This window comes from Brachycentrus maculatus, unplaced genomic scaffold (genome assembly GCF_059751285.1).
Source record: "Brachycentrus maculatus isolate JH-2025_06_01 unplaced genomic scaffold, ASM5975128v1 h1tg000293l, whole genome shotgun sequence".
NCBI classification, from domain to species: Eukaryota; Metazoa; Arthropoda; class Insecta; order Trichoptera; family Brachycentridae; genus Brachycentrus; species Brachycentrus maculatus.
The window spans coordinates 1,574,388-1,600,034 of record NW_028281044.1 but is presented as its reverse complement, the minus strand read 5'-3'; the positions used below and the strand labels follow the sequence as shown (position 1 = coordinate 1,600,034).

At 39.0% G+C, this 25,647-nt stretch overlaps 1 protein-coding gene across 1 annotated transcript in view; it reads right to left on the bottom strand.

The window, feature by feature from the left end:
- The window catches only part of p120ctn (adherens junction protein p120), a 45,882-nt gene that overhangs the window by 7,624 nt on the left and 12,611 nt on the right, over positions 1–25,647 (bottom strand). The window contains exons 3-17 of the mRNA XM_088267349.1: positions 23,243–23,348; positions 21,725–21,847; positions 18,699–18,827; positions 17,817–17,935; positions 17,073–17,259; positions 15,081–15,177; positions 12,341–12,514; positions 11,439–11,620; positions 9,565–9,724; positions 8,670–8,939; positions 7,774–7,952; positions 6,072–6,213; positions 4,867–5,039; positions 2,694–2,859; positions 340–608 (exon numbers count right to left, since the gene is read on the bottom strand). Of these exons, the coding sequence (XP_088123475.1) occupies positions 340–608; positions 2,694–2,859; positions 4,867–5,039; positions 6,072–6,213; positions 7,774–7,952; positions 8,670–8,939; positions 9,565–9,724; positions 11,439–11,620; positions 12,341–12,514; positions 15,081–15,177; positions 17,073–17,259; positions 17,817–17,935; positions 18,699–18,827; positions 21,725–21,847; positions 23,243–23,348 (2,476 nt within the window). The remainder of the gene's footprint in view (positions 1–339; positions 609–2,693; positions 2,860–4,866; positions 5,040–6,071; positions 6,214–7,773; positions 7,953–8,669; positions 8,940–9,564; positions 9,725–11,438; positions 11,621–12,340; positions 12,515–15,080; positions 15,178–17,072; positions 17,260–17,816; positions 17,936–18,698; positions 18,828–21,724; positions 21,848–23,242; positions 23,349–25,647) is intronic.

The window sequence follows — 25,647 nt, the reverse complement described above, 5'->3', positions numbered from 1 at the left end:
TATACGATGCAGTGCCCTATGCACCATTGGGGTGCGGATAAGGGTTAGAAGAAGAAGAAGACTTTCTTGAATATTTTTTTTTATTTACACCAGTAAACATGATTTAACGAAGCATCGATAATTTTGCCGTATATCATGTTTTAAACATGTTTTGATATAAATCATGTCATAAATCGTGTTTGTATATTACATATTTTGGTATGGTACGGCCATACTCCTGGACAGGTTAAAAATGGATAGAAAATACCACAAATTAACTGCCGAACCCCTTAAAGAAATTAGTAAAAATATTTATTTAAAAAAAAGCATATTTTGCACGAATCGCATTTGAGCACTCACGTGATGCGCGTGGTGGTTGCCCTGGCGCTTGATGGTGCGGTCCTCGTAGCGCGTGCCGCCCTGCGAGGCCATGGGGCGGCTGAGCGTGGAGTTGGCCCCCGCGCCGCCCGAGCCGCCCGGGGAGCCCCCGCGGCTGCCGGCCGCGCCCGCCGCGCTGCCCGCGCCCCCACCGCCCGCTCCGCGCCCCACCAGGTCCGCCTCCTTCCAGCCGTGCTTGCGGTACACGTCGCGCAGCTCCTGGTGCTGCCACATCGTGAACAGGACCTGACCTAGAGAGATAGATAAGCCATCTTAAATATTGTCAATTTTAGCCCTTCTTCTTCTTTTTAATGGCTTTTCACCCATCTTGGGTGTTATAGCCAGTGTCATAGCCAGAGTTATTTTTTATTTACACTTTTTACATTTGACTATTAAGTGTTAGTATTCCTTGTAGGGTAATATATCCAAAATAAAACAAGGTTTGTTGGATTGAATTCTACATTTATTTATGTATATGTCAGGGGTTCCCAATCTTTTTCAGCCCGCGGCGCGCTTACAAGCTTAGTATTTTGTCACGGCGCCCTACATTAGTAAGCTTTTTCGAATAGATATAGTGACTACATATATATAGGGTCTTTCAATAAATACTTTCACAGTTAATAGCGGCCATATTGTTGATGATACATCTATTTACACGCACACTTTGTTTAACTATAGATAGAACTATAGATAGAAAGAACTTAATGAAAGACCCTGTTTATAATAAAGACGAAAGCAATAGGTACCTACAATAATAGTAGTTGGGTAGATGGCACAAAAATTAAAACATCCACAGTATGAAATTGAGTTTTATTATATTTATAAGAATTCAGAAATGCAACAGAGAACAACAAAAAAGAAAATATTTGTGGTTACGGATAATGATAGAGGATTTACTCACGACACCCCTCTTTACTTCCTACGGCGCACCAGGGCGCCGCGGCGCACACTTTGGGAACCCCTGTTATATGTTAATACGTGACACGTTTTGTCTTCTTAGGACATTACCTAACACATTATCAAATACATAGTGTTTGTGATAATGTCTTAATAAGATGAAACGCGTCACGTATTAACATATACATAAATAAATGTAGAATTCAATCCAACAAACCTTGTTTTATTTTGGATATTTTACCCAACAATTCAATATGGAATTCTACCAACTGTCTGCAGTTACAATAAATAAGTTAGTATTCCTATTAGTGGGGTTAGTTTTATTAGTAATGTCAGTTTGTTTAGTGAGTTATTATACACCTTTACAAATTTATACAATTAATTTTAAGATATTTACAAATTATTTTATATACAATAAATAAATTATTTTATATAGTTTGTTAGGGGAGGTTAATAAGGTAAAGATTAGTGGGAAATGGAACATTTATGCTGGAGAGGTTTGAAAGGAAGCTCGGGTAGCCGTCATTCAACGGGCACCCAAAGAACATGTGATCTAGATTCTCCTCTTCACCTTAAATTATCTCTTCAATTTTAACCCTTAAATGTATGATTTTTTTTTCTTCTTCTTGGTGTAGGCCTTGTGGCCTGGTTTTAAGAGGGATTAGCCTCCTGCAATATCAATTCCTAGCTAACAATCGATCTCTTTGGTGGTCTGCCCGGAAGTCATATACCATGGGGTTGGCCGTACAATGCGATGTGGGGGAGTCTGGATGGTTCCATTTTCCTCACACGCGCATACCATTGTCTCCTTCGTTGCCTTCCCCACCTAACGACATCTTTGATCTCGCATATTTCTCTGATCCTGGCGTTTCTTATTCTATCTCGAAGTCTCTTGCCTGATGTATACTTCTTAGAGTCATCATTTCTGACACTCTAAGCGCGTTTTTTGTGCCAACGGTATCCGCTCTACTTGCGATCCCATATGTCATGATGGGTCGAACGCAAGTTTTGTAAATCTTGACTATTTTATTATTTAATTTTTTTAACTAAAAAAAATCTCTTGACGACAATAACTAAATGTCAAGAAAGTACTCACAGCGCCATCTTGTTATAAAAGGCTGACTTAATTCAAACACCCAGGTGTGTGATGAATATGCAACAGTGTGAATTATAACAATTCCAGGCGACTAAAGAATGTCTCAACTGATGTGAAATTGTTGTTGCAGAATTGCAACGGTATACATTTAAGGGTTAAAGATGTCTCAACATAATATGTATCGTTCTTCCCTTTTTTATGAAAGACGCGCTGTTTTATATTATCCCCAACCAACAATGCTTCACTAAGATTCATATCTTAGTGACGCAACTAATATTATAACTTGAGATAAAACATGTATCGTTTTTTATAAGGCTCCAGACGCTGCGGTGACGCGACCTACCTGCAAACTTGAGCACCCGCGGGGTGTACTTGGTGCGCTGGTGCGTGATGCCGACCAGGCGGTCCACGCCCCCCGCCTCCAGCAGCGCGCGGGAGAACTCGGCGTTCCTCTTGATGACCTCGTTCAGGGTGGCCAGGACGGCGGCTATCGTGTCGTCGGACGTGCCCTGGTGAGCGTTGTTCAACATTACATTATGGCTATTCCCACAGATAAGATAGATCTAGAGAACAACCTGGGATTCAACAATTTTCGAAGTCTGGGTATTTTACAGGGCTTAAGATGTCGGCTGTCCAAACTCAAAACACAGTAAGGGACATTTTTTTTGCATTTTTGGACTAAGTGGAATCTTCCTTCAAACCCCTCATCCGCACCCGATGGTGCATAGGGCACTGCACCATATAAACGCAGTGTTATCTTGATCGTTAACACATGAAGGAAAGGTGATCAGCCCTCCGCTTCAGGTGCCAGTCCAGGGTAATATTGAATAAATATTAGAGTGAAAACAATCACCTATATTTAATTGACCCTTCCCCTGGGAATCGAACCCGGGACCTCCAGTACGGTAGCCGAGCATGCTGACCATTGCACTACGGAGGCGGACAGTAGAATCTACTTAGTCCAAAGATGCAAAAAATAATGTATGTCCCTTACTGTGTTTTAAGTTTGGACAGCCGATGTGTTGTATATATAGACGTATTACACAAGTAACATTCACCATGCTACCCACAATATTGAACTTTCGGAAGCTATATTTATGCTTCGATCGACACCTTCTCGCAAATGCTTTTTCTTCAGAACCATCTATGGTTGAGTTAAGTTTTTTTAATTAGTAGAGAATTTCTTTGCAATGTCAAAACCCGCAATGTCATTTTCCTAGTCGCGTAGCCAATTACTCGTCAAAAAATATAAGAATATTTTAAAACACCGGTACTTATGCTTTAGCATAGCTAACTAACTAAACTAACCAACCATCACGCCGCTTCTCCGCAGGGGTAGGCAGAGAGAATAGAACGCCACACCACTCTGTCTTTGCAAACATTCCTCGCCTCTTCCACGTTCATGCATCTCTTCATGCACACCCGCCGATTGTTTCGACTCCTAACCTGACCGCTTTCAAGTATTTAGCTCCTTTCTCCAATTACATTCGCTTCATAAATTTGTTTTACCGTTCTTTCCTCACTCATTCGTTATACTTGTCCAAACCATCTCAACACACCTTTCTTAATTTTATTGATAATGCTTTTCTCAGCTTTGCATTCCTTTCTTATTTCACTATTCGAACATCTATCATACATCGTTTTTTTTTAAAAAACACAGAATGTTCAATATTAGATTACAGATATTCCCTCAGTTTGTTCAATATTAGATTATGGTTATTCCCACAGATTGTTCAATATTAGATTACGGCTATTTCCGCAGATTTGTTTTTATCAACTTTAAAATATGGGTAAACGTATCTTCATGTCCGCCTCCGTAGTGTAACGGTCAGCACGCTTGGCTACCATACTGGAGGTCTCGCGTTTGTTTCCCAGGGGGTGGTCAAATAAACACAAGTGATTTTTTCACTCTAATATTTATTTAAAATAATTATTTTTATTAGCAGAACATCTCTCTGCAATGTAAAAATCCGTAATGTGTTTCCTAGTCAAACACCTACCCAATTACATCAAAGTATGTCTTTTGCAAAAACTCGCCAAAAAATATGAGAATATCTAAAAACACCGGTTCTTGTGCTTTAGCATAAACAAATCGCTCGCTCCTTTCAAGAACGTCATAAATCAAAAATCATCAATTTTCATTTGTGCATGTTTTGGAATGCCCAGAAAATGTACTATATCCCAGCAAAAGAGGCATATTTTTAACTTAATCTTTACCCGCTACAGGGCAGAAAGAGTTGTTTTTGCATTTTGAAGAAAAGGTATTGTTTAATTTTTTTTTTTTAATATATTTAATATTTTTCTAATGTAGAAAAAACCTTCAGGTTTTACCTAAAAAAATCTGTTGCACAGTAAAAAGTTCAATAAGTGGCTTGATCTTTTTTTTTCATAAATTGTATTATATTTTTAAACTTAAAAAACGTTCTCCTGAAAAATCAAGTTTTTTGATTTATGACGTTCTTGAAAGGAGTGAGCGATATGTGAAATAGCATGAACGATGGGGGGAGAGTGCGTACCTGATCATGCTGCGGGTTGCCGCCGGGCAGCTTCTGCACGAGGTCCCGCATGGCGTATTTGCCGATGAGCTCCTTGTTGCGCTGGTCGATGGCCAGGTTCCTGAGGGCCGTGGCCACCGCGCACACCACCCGGTCCACCTCCATCCGCAGCAGCTCCACCAGGATCGGCAGCCCTGGACACAACACAATCCTCATCTTTGTATCATTTCATATTTACTCACGAGGCTCTTACTCCCAAAAGCCACGGGTATGGCTTGGCTGTCCAAACTCAAAACACAGTAAGGGACTTTTTTTTTGTAGTACATTTTTTTTCATTTTTGGACTAAGTAGAATCTATTTTTTTTATGTAACTGCAGACAGTTGGTAGAATTCCATATTGAATTGTTGGGTAATATATCCAAAATTAAACAAGATTTATTTGGTTGAATTCTACATTTATTTATGTATATGTTAATACGTGACGCGTTTCGTCTTCTTAGGACATTATCAAACACTCCTTTTGTTTGATAATGTTTGAGTGTTTGTTAATGTCCTAAGAAGACGAAACGCGTCACGTATTAAGATATACATAAATAAATGTAGAATTCAACCAAATAAACCTTGTTTAATTTTGGATATATTACCCAACAATTAAGTAGAATCTACTTAGTCCAAAAATGCAAAAAAAACATACTACAAAAAAAATGTCCCTTACTGAGTTTTAAGTTTGGACAGCTGAGCTAGTCTGAGTTGTCCTATGCTGTTCTCCGCTAACTTTTTCTTCTTCTTGCACCCGATGGTGCATAGGGCATTGCATCATATAAACGCAGTGTTATCTCGATCGTTAACACGTGAAGGAACGGTGATCATCCCCCCGCTTGAGGTACCAATCCAGGGTAACATTTGAATAAATATCATAGTGCACGCTTGGCTACCGTACTGGAGGTCCCAGGTTCGATTCCCAGAGGGGATCAAATAAATATAGGTATTTTTTTTATTCAATACTATCCTGGACTGGTACCTGAAGCGGAGGGCTGATCACCTTTCCTTCATGAGTTAATTAATGATCAAGATAACACTGCGCTTAACCATCGGGTGCGGATGGAGGTTTGAATGAATTGGAGGTTTTACTGGTTTACCCCTGTTTGACTATATGAGTGTACTTTATATGGGAGTTCACTGTAAAATATCGTTAGCTGGTTATGAAATGACGAAATTTATCATACCTTTCTCCTTCCTGACAGCGGCCCGGATGTCGATGCTGGGTTCCCAGTAGCAAGCCGCCAGGTTCTGGAGGGCGCCCGCCGCTGCCTCGAGGGTCTCCGGATTGGAACAGCTCTGCAGCAGCGCCATGTACAGCGGGACAACCTGAGGAATACCAGCACGGTGATTGGTATGTAAACATCCACATACAAGGGTTTTCTCTGTTTGCGACAGTGAAAAATGTACAACATTTTGAGTGTGTCCAAATACTAGTAGGGTAACACACTGGTCTACAATAAATTACTTAGTACAATAAAATACATTCTTCTTGACAGGGTTATCATACACATTAATCTGCATAAAAAAATTCACTGCAGTAAATTCCATTCTTTTTGGCAGGGTTATACACACATTAGTCTAAGATAAATTTACAGCATTTTGAGTGTGTCCAAATACTTGTTCACAAAATCTGGATTATCTCCAATTACAGGAGTTATTTTCATATTATTTTTTGACATCTCATCAAAGATGAAGAAGAATATGGAAGTCTGGGCATTTACGTGGCTGACGACCATCATAGGCTGGTTTAAGTGATCACTTTACACACGTGTAACATTCACCAATTCTACCCATTATTGACAACCACACTACTCAAATTCTTGGAAGTTCTATATGTATATATGAACCAATTTTGAAACATTATTCTTGAATCACTAGAACTTCACTAGAGACATCTATTGGTGAGATGATGGTCGTCAGCCCCGTAAATGCCCAGACTTCCATATCCTTCTTCACCTTTGATGAGATGTCAAAAAATAATGTGAAAAATGTATCTTATACAATTAAGTCTTCCTGTTCTTCTTGGTGTAGGCTTGTGGCCTGTTTCTGAGATGAATGAGCCTCCTGCGATATCGATTGCCAGCTGTTAATCTATCCTCTTTGGTGATCTGCCTAGAGGTTGGCCGTGCAGTGCAATGTAGGGGAGTCTGGATGGTTCCATTCTCCTCACACACGCATACCATTGTCTCCTTTATTGTCTTCCCCACCTAGCGAATATCTTTGATCTTGCATATAGTGGTTGTGAGCTTTCAATGTATACTTTACAAACTGTTTCGTCACAATATTGACCGTCAATGTCAGCCACCGGTAGCCGACACAAGGCATTTCAATTGCGGGCACTACAGGCTGACACTTTGTACCTAATATTGATTTATATTGACAATATAAGGTACAAAGATAAGGTATAAGACACTTTGTACCTTATATTGTCAATATAAATCAATATAAGGTACAAAGTGTCTTATACCTAATCTTTGTACCTTATATTGTCAATATAAATCTATATTAGGTACCTTATATTAATTTATATTGACAATATAAGGTACAAAGTGTCTTATACCTTACCTTATTTATAGCCTCCGGTGGCCGGAGACGCTATTGAAATGCCTTATGTCGACAACAGGTGGCTGACATTGGCAGTCAATATGTTAATGAGCACTATTCCCATGATAATAGAAAGACGCCAAGGATCTGGCAGAAAGCGAACATCGTGGCTTCGCAACATCCGCGACTGGACCGGGATGAGAGGACTGGAGGAGTTGTTCCGGACGGCGCAGGATCGCGAAGCCTTTGGCATCAGTGATCGCCAACTACGGGGGAACCTAACAAGGTACATCAAGAAGAAGATTCCCATGATATGCGATCATCTCTCTAGTGTGGGCTCACCTCGGGACTCCAGAGGAGCTCCGTCCCCTTGGGGATCTGCTGCGGCGGGGGCGCCTCCTCGCTGGGCGGCTCCACCGTGTCCCCGGAGCCCCGCCCGTGGGGGCTGGTGGAGGCCGACGAGGCCCCCGACTGGCCCTCCTTCTTCTTCTTGCTGCCGCCAAAGCAGCCCAGGTTGTCTCCTGGAAATATTACAAAACTTAAGACTCACCCAATTGATGACGTTTTTCCTTGATATTTTCCTTATTATTATTCAAAATTAGTCGTTTTCGCGGATTTTGTAGATCGCGTGGCAAGACACAAATGGCAATGGGCGGGACATGTTGCAAGATAGGACCCCACAAGATGGACCCCTGAAATTCTGAGATGGAGACTTTGGAAGAGTAAAAGAGGCGTCGGAAGACCTCAAAAAAGATAGTCTGTTGCTGTTTGCAGCCAGTTTCTACCCCCCACAACGGCAATCTTTATTGAGGTCGTCCGATGCCTCTTTTATTTTCCTAGGGTCTCCATCTCAAAATTTTAGGCGTTTATCTTGTGGGGTCCTGTCTTGCAACACGTCCTGCCCATTACCACTTGAGTTTCCTTCTTTGATGTCTTCCTTGGTGTATTCAATGTTCAAAGATAATAACACTGCTTCTACATAAAGGTGCGGACGAGGGCTAGAAGGAGACATAATACAGCCAGCCCCCTATGCGCCATTGGGTGCAGACGAGGGCTAGAAGGAGACATAATGCAGCCAGCCCCCTATGCGCCATTGGGTGGGGACAAGGGCTAGGAGACATAGTCCAGCCAGCCCCCTATGCCCCATTGGGTGTGGACAAGGACTAGAAGGAGACATAATGCAGCCAGCCCCCTATGCGCCACTGAGGGCTAGAAGGAGAGAGTATGAGGGGACTCACCCTTGGAGGAGCTGGCAGAGGCGCGCGCCTGGCCAGGCTCGGGCCGCCGGTCGTAGTGCGGGTCCACCACCTCCTGGCAGCGGTAGGACAGGTTGCGCAGCGTGCACACGCAGTTCTCCACGATCTTGCTGCCGATGGAGGCCTGCGCGAGGGCCGTGCGCACGGCGTGCAGCAGCGCCTCCGCCAGCCCGGGCAGCGCGCGCAGACGCACGCGCGCCGCCGCGCCCGCCGAGCTCACGTTGCGCAGCACGCCCGACGCGTTGCGGAACACTGCAACCAATCACTCGGTCAGTAGGTACTTTACAAGTCTTTATTTCCTAGCCAGTCCTGGGTCTATATACCATACAGTGAACGCTAATATACTCATTTATTCAGACTGATTGTATCGCTTTCTAGCTACTCCTGGGTCCTTGTACCATACAGCGGACGCTAATGTGGTCAGGTAGGTACTTTACAACTCAAAGAGACGAGAGGGGGAGAAGCGTGGGTAGGTCCCAGACAAGATGGTCCGATGACATTAAGAAAGTGGGTGTCCAACAGACGCCTGTGGAAGTCCAAGAGGGAGGTCTTTGTTCAATACTGGACACAAGGAGAAGGCTGAAGTAAGTAAGCTACACTTTAACACGTTGACTGCCAGTTTCAGACACTGGCGGCCAACACAAAGCATTTTAGTTGCGTCTCGTCGGCTCCCGAATTCTGACGCTTTGTACCTTATATTGACAATATAGGGTACAAAATACACTTTGTACCTTATATTGACAATATAAGGTACAAAATTTCAGCCTCCGGTGACCAACAAGACGCAATTGAAATGCCTTGTGTCAGCTACTGGTGATTGACACTGACAGTCGATGTGTTAAACAGTGGATTTGCCACGGCCGGTTGACACGCGTACCTGTGGACCAGTAGGTCTCCCCGGGGCTGGTGGCGTGCCAGCCGGAGTGCGGGATGATGACCTGCGACACGATGACGTGCGCCCCCTCCTCGATGATGTGCTGCTTCAGGTCCTCGCACGAAGACATGTTCCACACCACGCCGGTGACCAGCTCCTTTACCTGCAGGCGGACATTCATTATCATATTGCCAAACAATTGTTGTATTTTTTCATTTAAGTCTTCCTTAGTAATGTGGTGTTTACTAGTGATAGCGTATTAGGCTACTAGATGGTCATATAATAATTGGTAATATAAAATAATATATGTATCAAGAAAATATTTGATTTTAGTTTTTAATATTTCCTTTCACAATAAGTTTTCATTAATTGACTCCGGAGTAACTTCTATCTATCCATTTTTAATTAAAGTTTTACTTATTAAATACCACTATTTCTTAAAATCTATTGTGACATGTCAGCTGTCCAAACTCAAAACACAGTAAGGGACATTTTTTTGTAGTACGTTTTTTTTTGCATTTTTGGATTAAGTAGATTCTACTAAGTCCAAAAATGCAAAAAAAAACGTACTACAAAAAATGTCCCTTACTGTGTTTTAATTTTGGACAGCCGATGTGTATCCATGCATTTCGCATAATTTTCAGACATCATATCTGAAAATAATGCGGAATGCATCGAAGCACGTGTCACCATAGATTTTAAGAAATATCGGTATTTACTAAGTAAAACTTAATTGAGAATGGATAGATTTTACCACAAAGTGACTGCTGAATAAATGATTCGAAATTATTACTAAGGGTATTATTATTGAAGCAGTGCAGAAGGCAAATCTCCTGACTCCAGAATAAACAAGATTGAACGGGGATCGGGACCGTCGAGGCGCTGTTTAGAGCTGCCCAAGTCAAGAAGGATAATTACTCTCAAGTGATAGTCGACGTCAGGGGGACCTGACATGACAGGAACAGGAGAAGAATGATTTCTAGGATAGTTTTATAACCCAGACACACCAAATTAGCGTATTTGTAGGTATTTCAGAAAAGTAATGGTGTCTAGGACAAATCGCTCACTCCTTTCAACAACGTCATATATCAAAAATCGACAATTTTCAGTTGTGCATGCTTTCCGAATGCCCAGAAAATGCACTATATCCTACCTAGCAAAAGCGGCATATTTTTAACTTAATATTTACCCGCCACAGGGCAGAAAGTGTTGTTTTTGCATTTTGAAGAAAATGTATTGTTTAATTATTTTTTAAAAAAACTAAATATTATTCAAATGGAGAAAAAACCTTCAGGTTTTACCTAAAAAGATCTGTTGCACAGTAAAAAGTTCAATAAGTGGCTCGATATTTATTTTTAATACATTTCATTATATTTTAAAACTTTAAAAACGATCTCCTGAAAAATCAAGTTTTTTGATATATTGCTCACTCCTTTCAAGAATGTCATAAATCAAAAAACTTGATTTTTCAGGAGAACGTTTTTGAAGTTTAAAAATATAATACAATGTATTAAAAATAAATATCAAGCCAATTTTTGAACTTTTTACTGTGCAACAGATCTTTTTAGGTTAAACCTGAATGTTTTTTCTCCATTTGAAAAATATTTAGTATATTTAAAAAAAATAATTAAACAATACCTTTTCTTCAAAATGCAAATACAACACTTTCTTCCCTGTAGCGTGTAAATGTAACATTAAAAAAATATGCCACTTTTGCTGGGATATACATAGTACATTTTCATGGCATTCCGAAAATATGCACAACTAAAAACTGGCGATTTTTGATATTTGACGTTGTTGAAAGGAGTGAGCGAAATGCCCAAGACAAGGACAATTGCTTCGAGTGATGGTCGACGTCAGAAGAACAAAGTGGTTACCTCGAGGTCGTGGGTTCGGCACAGCAGCGCGGTGAGGGCGGGGATGCCGTTGGCTTGACGTATGGCCCTCTTGTTCTCGTCGTTCTGCCGGCCGTAGGACAGGTTCCTGAGCGCCCCGCAGGCGTTCCGGCAGACCATGGGGTCCTCGTGGGACAGCAGGCGCACCAGGGGCGGTATTCCACCTGATAACCAATTATAGTCCATATTTCAATGAGGCGTAGAAGAAGCATGTTAACAATCACTCTTCATTTCGTTTGACTTGAAAATCTAAATGAATTATTTTTTCGCATTTTTTATTTTATATAAAAAAGATAAATGTTCATGTTTTTTCGATAATTTTTATAATAAACCAAGGTCAAAGAACTAACAATCTTTTACTTATAATCTTCCAATACCTAACCACATAGCATACATATGTAATCTAATTGGGAATGCACACACCTTACATACGACCTAAACGGTAAAAACTGATTGCGAGTCGACACACCGTACATGCGATCGAAGAAATATTAGAAAATCCCCGAGTAAAAGATTGCATTATTTTATTTAAACCACTAAACCGCATTATAAAACAGCATTATAGCGAAACAGCGTAAATAGTGGTGGCGTTAAGTGGGGTATTACTGTAATATATTACAGTAATACTGAAATCAAAGGTTGATTATGTAATAGATCGCATTGCCAGACTGGAATGCCAAAAGGCGGTCATGTTGCGAGACAGGGAATGGACAGGTGGGCATCCAAAGTTTTGCGGTGGAAACCATGGGACATGAAGAGAGGAATAGGCCGGCCCCAGAAAAGATAGGTCGATTGAAAAAGCCCAAATGAGAGAAGAGGCTTACATCCAGCAGTGGAGAGACAGCTGACAAAGAAAAAGAAAAAGATTAAATCAATAAGCTCACCCAAGTTTCTCGTCTTCTGCTTGTTGGGATCGTCCATGTAGCACAGATGCTGGAGGTAGGCGGCCGCGTTGGCCTTCACCACCGGGCTCGGGGAGTCCAGGAATCCGATGACTTCCGGAAGGTTGGGGTCCCTCCACTGCAATCTGGGGGCCTCACCTCCGCCACTGAGCATACCTGCAAGATCAATCAATTAGTCATCAAAATTCAAATAATTAATCAAATTGTGTGCAACATTACCAAGTGACAGCTGTGATGATGAGACACATCGAGATGTCCCTCACCTGCTTTTCAGCTTTCAAGGACAACAGCAGAGCGTTGCAGGAGCCTATCCAACATCAGATCCGAGCTAGTTCATAAGGAACTGTCTAGTGAAGGACATTGGTGCTATAAACCAAGCTAGGACACAAAATGCCGAACCCTCTTCTAGTGGAACGGAAGGTCTGTTGAAAACTACCAACAGTCCGGCTTCTCCTGGGGAGTTTTACATGGTTTGCTCTCAGCAATGAGCAAATGCCGAGACGTTCCTCATTGGCCCACACTAGATTATCCATCCTGTTCCCAACACAGATTAAAATAAAACATCTTTTTTGTCAGATGAAACAAAAATCTATTTAATGATCTAAAAACTTTTTACATAATAAATGAAGCAAATAATAAATGCAATTCCCATTTAAAAAAAAATCTTTACCAAGTGCCCTATTTGAAGGATGGGACATTTTTCGTACACACAGTAAATATTTATAGAATTAAAATAATTGTACCACGTGCAAACTTGATGGACTTGCACATCAGACTGATTCGAAGCAACCCATGTGTGGGAAATATTAAAGACATGTATCTCATGCAGTGTTTGCAGAAATGTCTGAATAAGCTAAAAAAAAACATCAATAAAGTACATATGTGCCATTTTTTACTGTTTAGATGTGACTGACACAGGTGCTCTTTTAGACTCGTAAAATAATGCAATGTCAACACAAAGCGCTTTTTTTAGCGCATACCTCCTCATATTTAAAGACATTATGAATCAAAAACACAAGGATGTGTTTTTGCATTTTGCACTGTGTTTTCGAATGTTGAATGTTCTAGGCCAGCGGTAAAAGGAAGATATGAAGAAATTTGTGGAGAATTTTTGAGTAAGCTATACAAATCCATGCCAAAACGAATAAATAGCGTGATAAAGGCAGTCATAAAAAATATTTACATTTTCAGTGTGTCCAAATACTTGTTCACAAAATGTATGTTTTGTTTGTTTTGTATTTGGACACATTTTTTAATAGATTTATATTATCCACTGACACTTTTAGATGGAATTGCATTTTTAATATATTATTAGATTAAAACCAATATTTTTAGCTTTTCCACTTTATTTTTATTTGACCAGCGACCGGGTTTCGTCGTTACCGACATCATCAGACTGGTCGGTAACGATGAAACCCGGTCGCTGGTCAAATAAAAATAAAGTGGAAAAGCTAAAAATATTGGTTTTAATCTAATAATATATTATTTGGACACACTCAAAATGTTGTAAATAAATTATATGGTCAAATTATAAGCTTAAATAATAAAAATGATATTTTCTGGCGTTTCTCCTGTGTGTGATTATAATCCAGGATTCGGACCTCACATACTAATAAAAGAGTTTCTGCTCAATAAAAAGCTACTTTTCATCTCACCAATAGATGTCTCTAGTGAAGTTCTAGTGATTCAAGAATAATGTTTAAAATTGGTTCATATATATAGAGCTTCCAAGAATTTGAGAAGTGTAGTTGTCCATAATGGGTAGAATTGGTGAATGTTACAAGTGTGTAAAGTCATCACTTAAACCAGCCTATGACGGTCGTCAGCCCCGTAAATGCCCAGACATTCATATTCTTCTTCATCTTTGATGAGATGTCAAAAAATAATGTAAAAAATATTAATGCTATTCTAATTAAATAACAAATATTTTTTAAAGATGCTTTAAGGTGTTTTATGTACTAAATAAACATTTTTTTAAATTCCATATATCAGTTTGAATAGTTTAAAGCATAACAATTAAAGGGGTATTTTTGTTCACTTTTTAAACATTTTTTATTTCGAATAGAAAAACCCTCATAACTTTTTGTATAAATATCAAAATTAGAGTTTCATTGATGTAAAGTATACATATTGCTTTGCGTATAAAGCATCAAATTGGAAAATGTGTTAGAATGAACGTAAAAACTTAATAAATATCTTAGTTCTATTAATACTCAGTTCTGTTGATATTTAGTCCGCCTCCGTAGTGTAATGGTCAGCACGCTCGGTTACCGTTCTGGAGGTCCCGGGTTCGATTCCCGGGGGGGGGGGGGGTCAAATAAATATAAGTGATTTTTTCACTGTAATATTTATTCAATATTACCCTAGACTGGTACCTGAAGCGGAGGGCTGATCACCTTTCCTTCGTGTGTAAACGATCAAGATAACACCGTGTTCATATGAAGCAGTGCCCTATGCACCATTGGGGTGCTGATAAGGGTTTTACTATTATTATTATTATATTTTTAAACTGTAAAAATGATCTGAAACCTCAAGTTTTTGATATATGACGTTGTTGAAAGGAGTGAGCGATATGTCAAAATGCCAAAATAATTCCTAAATGGAGAGACCCAGATTTGGGAGCAAGGATTTGGACACACCCAACATGTTGTAAATATTTATCTGCTGTAAATTATATTATATGTTGTAAATATTAAATAAATATCAGAAGGTGACTCCTTACCCATAGTCATACCAGCCATCTGTTTCTGTAGTTCCTCTTCATCTCCGTACATGGACTGACCGCCAGCACTGCCCAGACTCAAGCCGTTCTGGGAATCCTAGAAGAAAAAAAACATACAGTCAATACCCATATTTGATTTTGATGATTGAATCAAATCTTTAAATAAATATACATCGTATGGTCATAAGTTGTCACATCACATCGACATTCTCAACACAAATTATGACAATAGCACAAATATGGGCCAAAATATTAAATATTTATTGATTTGGCGTTTAATTTGTAGAACTCCATTTTAATTTATGTAAAAAAAAAAATAATCCAACACAGATTTTTTGAGTCTACTAAGTTGTATTTTATTAACAAAAACACTTAAAAAATTAATATTGTGACAATTGTTTCGCCTAGGTAGACATTCGTTTGAAAATGCCATAACTAGGCGAAACAATTGTCACGATATTATTCTTTTATATTTTTTGTGTTTTTGTTAATAAAATACAACTTAGTAGACTCAAAAAATCTGTGTTTGATTTAAAAATTAATACATAAATCAAAATTCAAGTGTTTTAAATTTTCTCGAAAAATTAGTTCTTTTTTCAAGAAGTGTTCTTTTTTGTCCGCCTCCATAGTGTAATGGCCAGCACACTCGGCTACCGTTCTGGAGGTCCGGGTTCGATTCCCAGGGGCAGGGGTCAAATAAATATAAGTGTTTTTTTTTCACTCTTATATTTATTAAATATTACCCTGGACTGGTACCTGAAGCGGAGGACTGATCACTTTTCCTTCATGTGTTAACCTTTTCCACTCTGAACATTTTTTCTCATAACTGACCAGCTACTCTGATAAAAAAAAATGCGACATTTTTCTACCATTAAAATAAATATTTTGGTTCCCCAATTTTGGGACACTCTGTCTGGCAATTCGTAGGACCATGTTAACACATTGTGTACGGTGTGCACATATTTGTGCGTTTCAGAAACCTTGTGTGGTGGCGGGGTGCACATTTTTGTGCATTTCGGCTACCTTCAATTTAGTATACAAAAAACACGTCATAAACTTCTAATCTCTTGGCCTTTTTGCTTTTGTTGTGTAGTGGATAGATATCGTTGTAATATAAAAAATAATACTGATATTTACTGGTTCCAAACATAGCTAATGGTCGTAATCTGTTTTGAAGGAAATGATACAAATTAACTTTAAACAATGGATACAGACGGTGCGTTTTTTTCTTTGTCCTAAAATGAAATAAAATACAAAGATCATTGTCCTTTACTTAAGTCGGCAGTTGGTACTTACAAAGCAATAAACGCGTGTGGGGAAAGCCCATAAATCATTTTTTATTCGCAGATTTTGAGTTTTCGGCAGTTGTCAAACTGTGTTGTTATTTTCTAATATTTTATTAGTGTTTTTAACATTTTTTTTTACTTTTGTGATTTGTGGACTAACATGATTTTATTTTGAGACGTTAGAGACCATTTAACCGTTTTTGTATTGTTTTCGAGTTCAACCTCAAGTTCAAAATATGAAGTTCACTGACATATTTTATATTTCCGGACAGCTGTCTAATGTCGCCCGCCTCAAGATACAGTTTTATCAAAACATTGCTGTAACTAAAGTGTTAATTAATATTAACTGTATTTATCTGAAATATTTTTTGGTAGAATATACTTGGGTGATAGAGAAATCTGTGATTAAAGTTATACCTGCGCCGGGCCAGTCATTGTGGCTCACGGAGCTGCCTACTAGAATCATACGGGCCAGAAGGTCTGGCCTACAGAGTGGTAAGAGTTAACGATCAAGATAACACTGTGTTTATATAATGCAGTGCCCTATGCACAATTGGGTGCGGATGAGGGTTTGAAGAAAGTGATTTATGAGCGGCCCAAAACAACTCAAGCTAAATCTTTGAACGGCTCCAATTTCGACTACTAAAATTGGCACAAAGTAAGCCAACGCGAGCGATGAGAAAATGGGAAAGAAGGCAAGGCTCACCTTGAAGGCGATGGGCATCATCTGGTAGGGCTGGTAGGGGTACATGGCGGGGTCCCCCTCGGGCCGGGGGGCGCCGCCCGTGCTGCCGCCGCCGTACTGGTCGGCCAGCGAGGGCCGCGGGGAGGGTGCGCCGCAGTAGTGCTCCGGGGGCATCGCCAGCCGGCTCACGCTCTCCACATCCTCGTACCTGCGCCAGACAAGAGGTTTACAACTTGGTACATTTATTATAATATATTTTAGCCCTGATATTATTTACCAGCCCTAATATTATGTTATACGTACATCAGGGCTGGAGATTATCGATATTTTTCAAATTATCATTTTCTTTTATTTAAGCACTTTTATGCTTTAAGGCCCAATTATCAATAGCCCGCAACTTAATTTTCTTTAAACCCAGGTAACATTTAACGCAAATGAATTTATTTCTTAAAATATAATTTTTGTACAAAACGTAAGGGTGCACGTAAGTGGGCCCACGGGCCGCAGGTTGGCCACCCATGATCGATACGGTCGCTATAGTATACATGCTGACTGAAAGAATAAAAGTCCCTCTAAGCAATATGATAAATGATTCATAACTCCATTCCTTCATTACACTGTGTAAAAATTAGACTCATTTGAACTGAGAATTATTCAATCATTGTATTATTATCCGAGTCTGTATATGTGCCCTTGAGGTAGTATTTAAAAAAATTAAGCTATATAAATTATCCAAATTATTATTATTATTATTATTATTGTTACCTGGTGGGGTGCATCTGCAGATGCGGGTTGGGTGAAGGGGGCAGCAGGCGGGGCCCCATGAGCCCCGGGGGTGGGGAGGCGCTGCGCGAACTCGGCGATCTCGCTCTTTCCACATATTCCTGCGGACAAAGTCATTTGAAACTCATTGCTTACATACTTTTGTTGTTATTCATGTCAAAACCATCATGTCGGAATGTGGCGACAAGAGCAAGAGGATTGAGAGAAAGGCGTTTGGCAAGACAATTTTCCAGCTTATCTTTTCCCCATTTTAGACACCCACACGACGTCCAGAGATCAATTGATGACGTTTATTTTTTTATCATTATTATCATCATTCAGTCAAGCGCCCTTGAGGTAGGATATATATATTATCCAAATTTATTATTACTATTATTTATTATCCAGGTCATTTTAAGCGCCCTTGAGGTAGTATTTTACAAAAAGGGCGCTTTATAAATTATCCAAATTTATTATTATTATTATTTGTTATTTAACCTTTCCGGGAGTATGGACGTAAATGAACGTCGGTGCGAATTTTCCTTAAAGGAGTATCGACGTTAATGTACGTCGAAGTCCATCGGTCAGTTAGTATGATGTAACTTGTATAGCAATGACATCTGTGGAAATTTGTGTGTAATTTTGTCATAATTGGAAAATATTACAAATAGGTGTTTTTTTATTATTATTTGTGCATTATCTTCGTTATACATCGATTTAATAAAAAATAAAAGAACCCACTCCCCAGAGAAAATCGGACATCAATTTTTGTACTCCCGGAAAGGTTAACCTATTATTTATTATTCAGGTCATTGTAAGCGCGCTTGAGGTAGTGTTTTACGAAAATGGCTCTATAAAAATTATCCAAGTTATTATTACTATTACCTGTCCCATGTACTGGGCCATCTGGGGAGACGCCTCAGGCAGGTACTGGGGAGCCGCTCCGTAGGGGTTGCTTCCGTAGTGAGAGTACGTCTGGTAGTGTGGCTGGTAGCCCCCCGCGTCACCCATCATCTGCAAACAACCACCCAATATCTATCGGATCTCTTCGAGTTGGAGTATTAACACACTTCGGACGGGAAAGGTATTTCTACGTGTTAGGCGGATTGATGCTTAACGCCGAGAAGGGTATTTTTACCTTCTGCGCCGGCCTCATTTCAAAGGCAGAAAAGAGGAATTATCCAATGTTTTTATATGAATATTATATACCAATCTCTTTGTTAAGGTCTAAACTATAATAAATAATAATAAAACTTTTATCTGCACCCCAATAGTGCATAGGGCACTGCTTCATATGAACGCAGTGTTATGTTGATCGTTTACACATGAAGGAAAGGTGATCAGCCCTCCGCTTCAGGTACCAGTCCAGGGTAATATTGAATAAATATTACAGTGAAAAAATCACTTATATTTATTTGACCCCCCCTGGGAATCGAAGCCGGGACCTCCAGAACGGTAGCCGACCGTGCTGACCATTAACTACACTTAACTATATGTACATAATTATCAAATCGCAATGTACGTCTTCTTTTTATATTTTGAGTCTTTTGTGTACATCGGGATTTCAACAAAAGGACCTATATTGCACTTGATATGCAATGCGTTTGAAGATTAGCAAATAAGTAATTTAGAAAACATATTCTGTTATTCTAATAATTCAATTCCTGAAACTAGGGTTTTATGAGGCTAAAGCATGAAACAAATTTATGTTCTGCACCGACTCAACTCTTATGAGAATTCAGGCAAGAGATTTCGGGCATATTTCATAAAAACAGGTGTAGGCAAGTACAGATAGACGGACCATAATAAATATTTATAATTGCATTGCAGTGTTTCAGAACTTTTTATTAAATTATATTAATTATTTTCGAAGATAACGTAGTCATACAGGAGAAAGTGACCAAGTGCATTGTTTTACAAAAACGTGATCATTGACTATTTGATATCTTACTAGCTTAATATTGCCCTGAAAAAATCCCAAAGGATTTTAAACTTGGAAGTATAATATATTGTATAGTTAAAAATGTCTAACTGCATTGGTGTTTATTTTCTTGCCAAGCAGTAGTGCCTTAAATGGCCTTCTTGAACATTTTACGTTTTGGTAGTTGGTCACTTTTTCCTGTACGACTACGATATAGTGATTTAAAATAGAATATTGAAGAAATTCACACAGGACTTTTGTTTTCGCCTATTGCCAGCGGTCCGCAGGTGTAAAAAACACCCGCGAAAAGTGTTAACCTGTTAACTGGGCAGGACGTATAAATACGTCAAACGTAAACAATATCGGGTACAGGTAGGACATATAAATACTTCCTTGAAATATATGTTGGTGCATATATACTATACATACTTTGATCTATATTTTCCAACAACAAAGATTCATTTCTATTTGTTAGTAATTTTGTATTTTCCTTTGTGATTTATTGGGTTGATGCAAAAGTTTTGACCGTTTTTTACATATATTTTTTTTAATTTTTTTTTCTTGTGTATTATTTATTTAATAAATTATATAATTTCCATCAGTTCTAATAACCTTCTCCCATCTTTCTATCAACTTATTAATACCAGTAGAATAAAATTCCGTGGATTTTAATGCGAAAAATGAAGTAAGGGATATTTTTACCTGCTCTATTGAATAATTTTTTTCATCATTAAATTTTTTTTGCAGTGATCGGAATAAATAAAAATCAGAAAGAGCAAGATCTGGAGAATACAGTGGATGCTTGATAACATCCCAATTGAACTCATTTAGCTTGTGTTGGGTCATCATAGCCACATGTGGTCGCGCGTTGTCGTGATGAAACGCTGCCCCTTTTCTGTTTACCAATTCTGGTCTATCCTTTTGAAGGACCATGTTCAATTTGGATAATTGCTGACAATATCGTTCTGCTGTACTTGTCTTATCGTGTTCCAAGAGTTCAAAATACACAATACCCTTATTATTCCACCAAACACAAAGTATAACTTTTTTTTATGGATTTCGGCCTTCGAAGTTGTTAATGGGGCTTGTCCAGGTATAGTCCAATGTCTTTTTCTTGTCACGTTGTTGTACACGACCCATTTCTCATCTCCCGTCACCAAACGATGCAAAAAAGGTTCATGTTTTTGTCTCGCACTCAAAGCAACGCGCGTTGAAACACGATCCAATAAATTGGCAGCCGACAATTGATGAGGTATCCAAACGTCGTACCGCGAAACCATTTCCATGCGCTTCAAATGTCTTAATGCGATTGTTTGGTTGACTCCCATCATTGACATAATCTCCCTGATAGTTAGACGTGGATTGGTGTCAATTATGACTTTTAATTCGTCGTCATCAGACTTCAATGGCCGCCCGGTACGTGGTTTATCAATGAGTGAAAAAACTCCAGATCGGAATTTTGCAAACCATCTTCGTACCTGTCGAACTTTGATGACATCTGCTCCATACACTTCACAAATGTTTTTGGTTGCCACACTCGCGGTATTGTCTTTACGGAATTCATAAAGTAAACAATGACGTAAATGCACTTTATCGAACGACATTTTGAAAAAATACAAGGGGTTATTACTGTACTCTGGCCAGGCCAAAACTGAATAGAAAGTAGAGGGAAAGCATCCTTTATACAATGGAATCATAATAAAAGAAGATACTATTAAAAACTTATGAAAATATTTTTTAAACCCGGGATCATAAAAAACGGTCATTACTTTTGCATCAACCCAATATATGTAAATAAACCAAAAAATTTGTAATTTATAGTCTTTTAATTTATTATAAGCATAAATAAAATGTTTGAAATTATATCCTCCGGGCCTGACGGTCCTAGTGAAAGAGGTGGCGCCCGTTGTATGTTGCGGAATTAAAAAATAAACTTCCCGGTTACCAGGTTGAGAGGTATTATTGAAATTGGTCATAATGCGGGACTTACATGCGGGTATTTGTGTGTGTTGGCTACAGTCATGTGTCCCATGTGGTTGTACTGCGTGGACGGGGGCAGGTACATCCCTCCGTACTCTGGCTCCGGTATCCCAGATACTTGGTAGTCTCCGCCCTGAGCCAAACGGGAAAAAATGCCATGAAACCAGTCGGGCAAAACACAAAACTTCATTGAGGAATTTTCAAGAATTTAGTTAGGAAATTTGAACTTAATAGGGAGTTCAAGAATACTTGCAAGGTACATAAAAGTAAAGCAGTGGCCGGCAAACTTATTATCCAAAGCCAAATATGCACATTTTTTTTTTTTTTTTATTTATTTTATAGTTACATAAATATTATTTTTTTTACTATATGTATTACGGCTCTTTAGACATGGCCTGTGTTGAGCCAAAATACTTACATGTTAATATAATAATAATATGTTTTACACATGGAGGAAAGGTGATAAGCCCTCCGCTTCAGGTACCAGTCCATGGTAATATTTAATAAATATTACAGTGAAAAAATCACTTATATTTATTTTACCCTCCTTGGGAATCGAACTCGAGACCTCCAGAACGGTGGCCGAGCGTGCTGACCATTACACTACGGAGGCGGACAGTGTATTTTTTACAGCGCTTAAATTTTAAAAAGTCATTCTCGTAAGGGCAGTATTAATATATTTAAAAATACACAATAGTTACGTCCGAAACAGCGTGTACTACAAACGGTAGACATAAAAATGTCGCCCAAAGGAATGCAAGCATGATGGATACCCCAATTCTGTGCCCGCGTGTAGTGTGTAGTACACGGTGCGCGGTGCGCGGCCGCCACTTATCTCGCATCTAGAAAATGTCGCCGGCCCTGCGCACACACGCCTAATTGATTTAGTTTGGAGGCTTTAATTATTATTATCTGTCGCAGCCGGAATTAGCAATGGAAATTATAAATTATTGTTATATTTTACGCGACAAATGGGGGAAGGTTCTCTACCTTGGTAACCAATTTTTTTACCCGCAAAATTGTATAATGTATAATGGTTTGTAAATGTACGATGAGATGCCAGAGTGTATCAAGAATGAAAAGAGTCAAAATGTTTTGTTTACTGCAAAAAGATGTAATTAATGCAGTGTTATCTTGACCGCTAACCCATGAAGGAAGGGCGATCAGCCCTCCACTTAAGGTACCAGTCCAGGGTAATATCATGTTAATAATTTTTTATTATTATTATTATTTGTTTTTTTAATTATTAGATTATATACATCACATACAATAGATACAATAACATTTTAACAACTTCAATAACAATTTACAGTATAAAGGTTTTACAATAAAATAATTACACCTGGACTTTAATTAACTCACTTTCTACCTTGTCCCTTCCAACGAGAAGCAACCATCGACATTACAACGATTGAAAATTTTCTGATCCATTTCTTTCGCATAAAGTGGTAATGACTTTTACCCCAAAGTCATCTGTATGCCATCGGATATGTTCCACTCCTGTGTATATCTATCTATGTTTATATACCTGCATCATGTGCTGGGGTAACTGTTGCTGTCCCGCTCCTCCATCAGGACCGGCATGACCGTTGCTCCGCTCGTACGCTTGCTGCTGTTGCAACTCAGCTCGCCCCCTGAACGGACAAACCAAATTAATAAACGCATACTTTTTAAACACTAGAAAAACATTTTTTGGAAGAACCATTCAAGTGACTGAAATCAAGCTACGGCTTATGAAACACTGCTTTTTATTCTTCAACTTTATTCCAGGTTTTATAAGCAATTTCTAACTGTGAGTGAGTTCACTCTTTAGGATTAAAATTAGTACGTACTTAGAGGAGCTAAAAATGCAAAACAGAAGGTCGATGAGGTGTGGGCAGAAGGCAGATCTCCTGGCTCCGGAATATACGAGATTGGACGGGGATTAGGACGCTGTTTAGAGCTGCCCAAGACAAGGACGATTACTCTCAAGTGATAGTCGATGTCAGGGGGACCTGACATGATACGCATAGAAGAAGATAATTTCATGTAATGTCTTAGTGTAAATCTCTAGGCAAAAACACTCGCTTAGACAAACATTTACCGAACCAATGACTATATATTTATTAGATTCATTCATTTTTGGATTTAAAAATAATAATAAAATTATATAATCCTGGATTATAATCTAGAGAAATACTAAAAAAACATCCATTTTCATTTTATTATTTCAGCTTATAACTTGACCAGTTAATTTATTTACAAACAAATGATTTGTGAACAAGTATTTGGACGCACTCAAAATGTTACAGTTACATCTTTTACCAACCGAACAAAACACATTTAAAAATGTCACCAATATCTTACTTTTTCAGAGATTAAGCTTGGATAAAAGAAAAAAAAATAAAACGTAAATACCTCCCCATGAGCACACTAACAGCCATTGTACGCAAAAGGTGTTCAAACAATCAGAACCTTCAGTAATAATAATGGGGCAATTCACACAATGCTTGCATTGTACAACACACTCTTGTCAAAGTAAACATCACATCACATCACATCAACGCGTTACTGTGTCACCGGGACTAATGTGTCCAGTGTGAGTTAGTCTGTGTTATTTAACAGCTATCAGTGTGTCAGGCGATGAGTGTGGATGTGGTTATGACTTGTGATTGTGACGTGTGGTGTGGTACTATCATTCCGCACTGGCCGTGCATCATAACGATTTATGATAAAAACCACAAGTATTTTAGAATTCGACGATGATAATGCGGAAGTGCAACGAATACAAATTACTGATTTAATCACGCGTTCCGTAACTGCGCTGTAGGTATGTCTGACTAATGGGTAACTGTTATTTTTTCAGTCACTTATTAATTTGTCCGCCTCTGTAGTGTAGTGGTCAGACATTCGTTTGAAAATGCCATAACTAGGCGAAACAATTGTCACAATATTAATTTTTTATGTATTTTTGTTAATAAAATACAACTTAGTAGACTCAAAAAAATCTGTGTTTCATTTAAAAATTAATACATAAATCAAAATTCAAGTGTTTTAAATTTTCTTGAAAAATTAGTTATTTTTTCAAGAAGTGTTCTTTTTTGTCCGCCTCCATAGGTCAGCACGCTCGGCTACCGTTCTGGAGGTACCGGGTTCGATTCCCAGGGGGGGGGGGATCGAATAAATATAGGTGATATTTTCACTGTAATATTTATTCAATATTACCCTGGACTGGTACCTGAAGCGGAGGGCTGATCACCTTTCCTTCATGTGTTAACAACGATCAAGATAACACAGCGTTTATATGATGCAGTGCCCTATGCACCATTGGGGTGCGGATAAGGGTTCGATTGATTTGATTGATATTACCTTGAGGTTATTCAATACCAACATATAAATTGAGTAGTCCACTTACAAACCATGTAATGTTGACCTGTCCGACTATGGACGTGAATGAACGTCGGTGCGAATTTTCCTCAAAGGAGTATCGACGTTAATGGTTAAAGGAGTATCGTCGAAGTCTATCTGCGTACGAAGTGTTGATGACGAAGTGGAATGATGTAATTTGTATAGTAATGACATCTGTGGATATTTGTATTTACTACTACTACTACTACTACTACCATCACGCCGTTTCTCCGCAGGGGTAGGCAGAGAGGATGGAACGCCACACTCTTCTGTCCCGACATACACTCCTCGCCTCCTTCACATCCATACATCTAGTCATACATGCCCTCCGATTACGCAGACTTTTGACACCGCCAGATTTTAGGTTCTGATTGATCTGATCGTGCCAAGTCTTTTTCGGTCGTCCACGTTCTGTTTTCCCTCTCACATTCGCCACATATATTTTCTTAGTCATTCTCTCGCTATCCATTCGCTCCACATGTCCATACCACCGCAAAGAGCTCTTTCTAATCTTTTCAATTATTCCTCGTTCAGCCTTACATTCCT